This window comes from Petaurus breviceps, unplaced genomic scaffold (genome assembly GCF_028583685.1).
Source record: "Petaurus breviceps papuanus isolate PSGF00001 unplaced genomic scaffold, PetGlider_PUasm1.0 118, whole genome shotgun sequence".
NCBI classification, from domain to species: domain Eukaryota; kingdom Metazoa; phylum Chordata; class Mammalia; order Diprotodontia; family Petauridae; genus Petaurus; species Petaurus breviceps.
In genome coordinates, this window is record NW_027185616.1 from 7919283 (window position 1) to 7924189 (window position 4907).

At 40.8% G+C, this 4907-nt stretch overlaps 1 protein-coding gene across 1 annotated transcript in view; it reads right to left on the bottom strand.

Moving 5' to 3' along the window:
- Nucleotides 1–793: 793 nt before the first annotated feature.
- EMP2 (epithelial membrane protein 2) overlaps nt 794–4907 on the bottom strand; it is a 61299-nt gene continuing 57185 nt past the window's right edge. The window contains exon 5 of the mRNA XM_069085808.1: nt 794–4610. Coding sequence (XP_068941909.1) covers nt 4426–4610 — 185 coding nt within the window. The 3' untranslated portion in view covers nt 794–4425. The remainder of the gene's footprint in view (nt 4611–4907) is intronic.

Sequence of the window (4907 nt, forward strand, 5' to 3'; positions counted from 1 at the left end):
GTTTTGTTTTGTTTTTGTTTTTTTCAGGAGGTTAGCAAGAACCTTTGTTACAGAAGAAAACAAAACAGGTAAATACTTCACTAGCAGAAAGATCGATTACCAGGGGGAAAATACTTTGGAAGGGCTTCGCACAAATGAATTGTATATTTCTATGTCTCATCTCCAGTTCTTTGAGTGGAGTGGAGAGCAATTTAATTGTTAGTTTTCATTTTTGCTGAACTTGTACACTTGAATTTGGCAATTTAAATGAAAGTATATGATTCAGCCTTGTTGTCGTATCAGTTATTAGAGATTTCTGGTTAATCTGATACCATATAAACTCAGTTTTACTTTATTTAGTATCATGTAGGTTCCCCCGTCACCATCCATTTTTTTTTTACGGTGTTTCTTTTTCTAACTGGTAATGGTGTACTATTGCAAGGTTATATATGAGAATTTTATTCTCATGGGGCCCTAGAAATAGCCATGGCTTACATATTAATAATGGCAACTAGGTGGCGCAGTGGTTTGGGCCTGGAGTCAGGAAAACTCATTTTCCTAAAATCAAATCCAGCCCACATTTACTAGCTGTGTGACCCTGGACAAGTCACTTAGCCCTGTTTGCTTCTGTTTCTTCATCTGTAAGATGAGCTGGAGAAGGAAATGGCAAAAACACTCCAATATCTTTGCTAAGAAAACCCCAAGTGGCATCACAGAGAGTTGGACACGACTGAACAACTATACTAATGGGCCACTTTTAGCAGCTCCTCCTCCCCTAATACATTCTCATCATTGATAGATATTAGTCCGTTGCTCTTGACCACTTTGTTTAAACTTTATTTTCATGTACAGTTTCAGATTATATAAAACATAGAAAATGGAATATTTTAAAGGCACATTAAGTAGAAAGAACCTAGCTAATCCTAAAATCACATTTGTTCTGACACTAATCATCTAATTCAGTCTCTATGCTTTCCCCCTCCCCAGCATTTCCCCATCCCCATCACCCCCAATATACAAAATTTTACAACTTGTTCTTGTTAAGTAACTGTTACTGTGAATTAGTTTAGTGATCCCCATCCAGGCAGTTTTAATTATTATACAGCTTAAATCTAGACTACTGTGTGTTTAGTGTAAGCACATAAGCAAACAGGAACTTGGGTGTCAAATATCTCTTCATTCAGCTAATACTGGGAGTTATTATCCCACATCATGGAAGTTCCATCTGTCCACCAGGGTGTGTGTACCTATGGGTAGTAGTAATCCTGTAGCATGGGAGTATGTTGGTGTTTACAAGGCATCTCAGATCTTTCCATCGTTTCCGTACATCTATCTACTTTGGCCAATAATTTAAATTAAACTAATTTAAAAGGAGGAGAGAGGAAAACCCACAGTGGCTTAATGCAAATTAACAAAATTAGCTGTTGGTCTCCATCTGGTCATCTCTAGAAAATAGAATTGCAGTATTTTCTAAAAAAAAAAAAATTTATACAATGCACAAACTATATTTTCTCAAATTTAATTTTTATCATAATAGAAGCTTTTAAAAATTTGATCCTAATATTCACTTCATATAGAAAGCCTGGCATCATGGTTAGAATGTTGGACCTTAAATCAGATCCTGCCAGTGACAATATATGTCCCTGGGGAAGCCTCTTAACCACTGTGGGTTTCAACCAACTCCTTATTAATTTTCCACTAAGTCATAGGCAGATTATGACCTGCCTTGATGGAGGGAGTTCTCACACTGGGTTGACACTAATTTTCACTGAGATGATAGAATAATTTGGCAACTAGTATCAAGTAGCAACCACCAATCCTGCCCAGTGAGACATTTTATTTTTCTTTTCTTTTATCTTTACATCACAGATGAGCTACATGCCTTGCCTTTGATACTGTTGTCTTTCTCTAACCCTCACAAATGTCAATCATTGCATTTTGGGGAAAAGGATGTTTCCTGTCTCAAGAAAGTTGCCATCCCAGAAGGATGTGGGCAACCACAGAGTATTCCAACACTGTCAAATGCATCCAGTAACTTTCAGATTGTACTTAAGATGTTTAATACTACGCGAAAAAGACTATTCCAACTCCCTGACTATTATCGAGATGCCCTCTTTAACCTTAAGATAGAAAGCTTAATGAGTCCTTTAGCCTAGTTTTCCTGCATGAATCCCTCCGTAAGTCAACATGAGACCCATCCACAAACAACGTTCTTCAAACTACAAAAGCTGTGATTCTTGGGCAGTTGTGAAGTTCACTATAATTTTAGTCCCTGTTGGCTACCCTGTGATTCTCATGTGGTCCTCACTTGAGTAATTTAAGTAAGATAGGGCCCCATGGCTACTCAAATCTGAGGTGGATGGACAGCCAAACTATTTTCTTCCCACCTCCTTCTGCGTTGGTCTGACTGTGTATAGATCATCATTACACTGAGCAAAATGGAAAATACAAAAAGCTACATTTAAATAACATCCATGGTGTAACAAGACAGACCAATGACAGAATGCGGTGAGGTTAGAGAAACACCTCCCCTCAAGTCCTGAGTGAGAGACAAATGCACACACATACACAGGCACACATACATCCATACACACATATGTGTACAAGTGGACATACATACACACCTTCTTTAAAAAAAAAAAAAAGGAAATTGCCTCACAGGTGAAGGCCTAGGCTCATTTGGGGATTTCCTGTGTCTTTAAGTCACACCACAAACCTAACGTTATTTATATATAAATATTAAAAAACCCCAAACAAAACAACCCCCCACCCCACCCCTGCCACTAACCTATTCATCTGTTATCCAGACCATTAAATCTTCCATGGAAGATTATGCAGAGTATTATGTGTGTGTAACAGATACAGTACGAGGCTCACTAAATGCCATTGGAGTGAGTCAAAGGCTCATCTAAATACTTGCCGTAGCATTGAAAGATATGCACACTCTCTAGATTGATTCACTGAGGAGACTAAAGGACAGCTGGCTGTATGTTATTTAGGGAATGATGTCCAGCTACTGGATTTGGGCAACCTGCTGCTTTCTTTCCTCTCATCTTCCACTGGTGATTTTTTAGCTGTTAAAGATGTTTGCCACAGGGCAGGCCAGGCAGGGATCCAAAGGGATGTACCAATCTTCTCATTTTAGTTACTTTCTGAATCAGCCACAGGGGATGGTAGGGGAGGGGAACAGGGGAAGAAGTGAGATGGGAAGGGAGGGGAGCTTGCAGCCCTTGGCCCTATGGAGGTGTGGGCTTACACAACACAGCTGGCCACTATGGAAGGCTTTGGCATTCCTTTACAGGGAGTCAGGCAGGGAGACACTTGCTCTTCTCACAGATTACCAGCAGAGGGAGCTCATCTCCACATCTCCTCATGTGCTCCATCTCCACATCTTTTAAGAGGTTCATTCAGCCAAGACAACCCGGACTTTGTTTACCTTTGGGGAACCAGGGGTGGGGGAGATAAATGAACCCTGAAAGTTTCCAAAGGAACTGCTTCACGCCAAAAACTGAGTAAATTAAGGGAAAGTAAACTCCTGCTGAGATGCTGAGATGACATTTGGAGTTAGAACTGCCAAGGGTTGGGGGGTAGCCAAGCTTTGGCCAAAAGGACTTGCCAGGAGCTGTCCACTTTTCCTCACCTGAGGGCTATTGCACTCCCCCACCCTCACTTGCTAAGGTGACAACATTGTCGGTAACTTCTTGGAGCTGCTCTGCACAACTAGCATGAAAATGAGAGAATTCTCTCTAGGGTCTGCAGAAATCAAGGCTGACTTTTTCAAAGCAAGTGGTTTTCCCAGCAAGAGCCATTGCATTTTACTGTACAAATTCACAAGTCACCACAGGACCGACTTGAACCGTATGGTTAGCAGACACACACACACACACACACACACACACACACAGAAAATAGACAAACCAACCAAAAAAAAAATTGCCTTTGCAAATTTCTGCTGACTATGAGGGCTAAAGGTGTCATGTGGCCTTCATTCTTTGGTTTTGTCGCTGCTGTTGCTTCCCCCTCCCCACCTTCCTACCTCTGTGGCCTACACTGAGTCTTGGTGGAGGAGAGGACAGCATTGACTTGTCCTGTATACTGTGACATGAGCCCTGCTGGATGAGGAAAGGAAAGGGGCTTGTTAGGATCTGGTTGCATCCAATCACAGGCACAGTCAGGTTAAGAAACATCATGCTGAGGAAATCAGACTGTTATCTTTGCCTTGCTCAGCCTCTCTGTTGGCCAAGTGTTCCAGAATACTGTCTGTTCTTTTTCATAGTCTTTCTATCAGATACCAAGGATGCAGAACCTTTTTTTTCTTTTTTTTCTTTCACTTCTCAAAGAAACAATACTTTTGCTACAAAACAAAAAAAAAAAAAGATTATATACAAATTGGTTATTGGAATTTGGGTTCTCTACTATAGTGATGGAAAGTGAGCTCTGGGGGTTTTATTTACGCTTTCTCAGTATTAGGTACATTATGCCACTGATCAGGGTAAAGGCAAATGCAACCCAGGCCAAGATGAAGGAATAGCCGTAGTTCCCTTCAGAAGTTCCCAAGTAATCATCGTTCTTCTCATGGATTTCTTCACGCTGGTTTGTGTAAATGGATGCAGCAATCATAACACATAGGCCTGCCAGGAGGAAAACAAAGAAGGAAATAAGTTGCTAGAAGAGTTTATTCTCTACAACCAAATGGAGAACCCACCCCATTCCTCAGCCCTGTTTGTGAATAGCTTTATTATGGTGATCGGTGACCACTGGAGAAATTTTGTGGATGCTTGCTCCCTGGCTTATCAAGAGAAATTGGAGTGTTTTTAAGCAGAAATAAATATATCTTCAACAGCTCCCTATTGCTGTAAAAAATACAATGCTCTTCACATTCTAGGTCTTCCCTCCCTTTATTCCTTCCTTCCTTCCTTCCTCCCTCC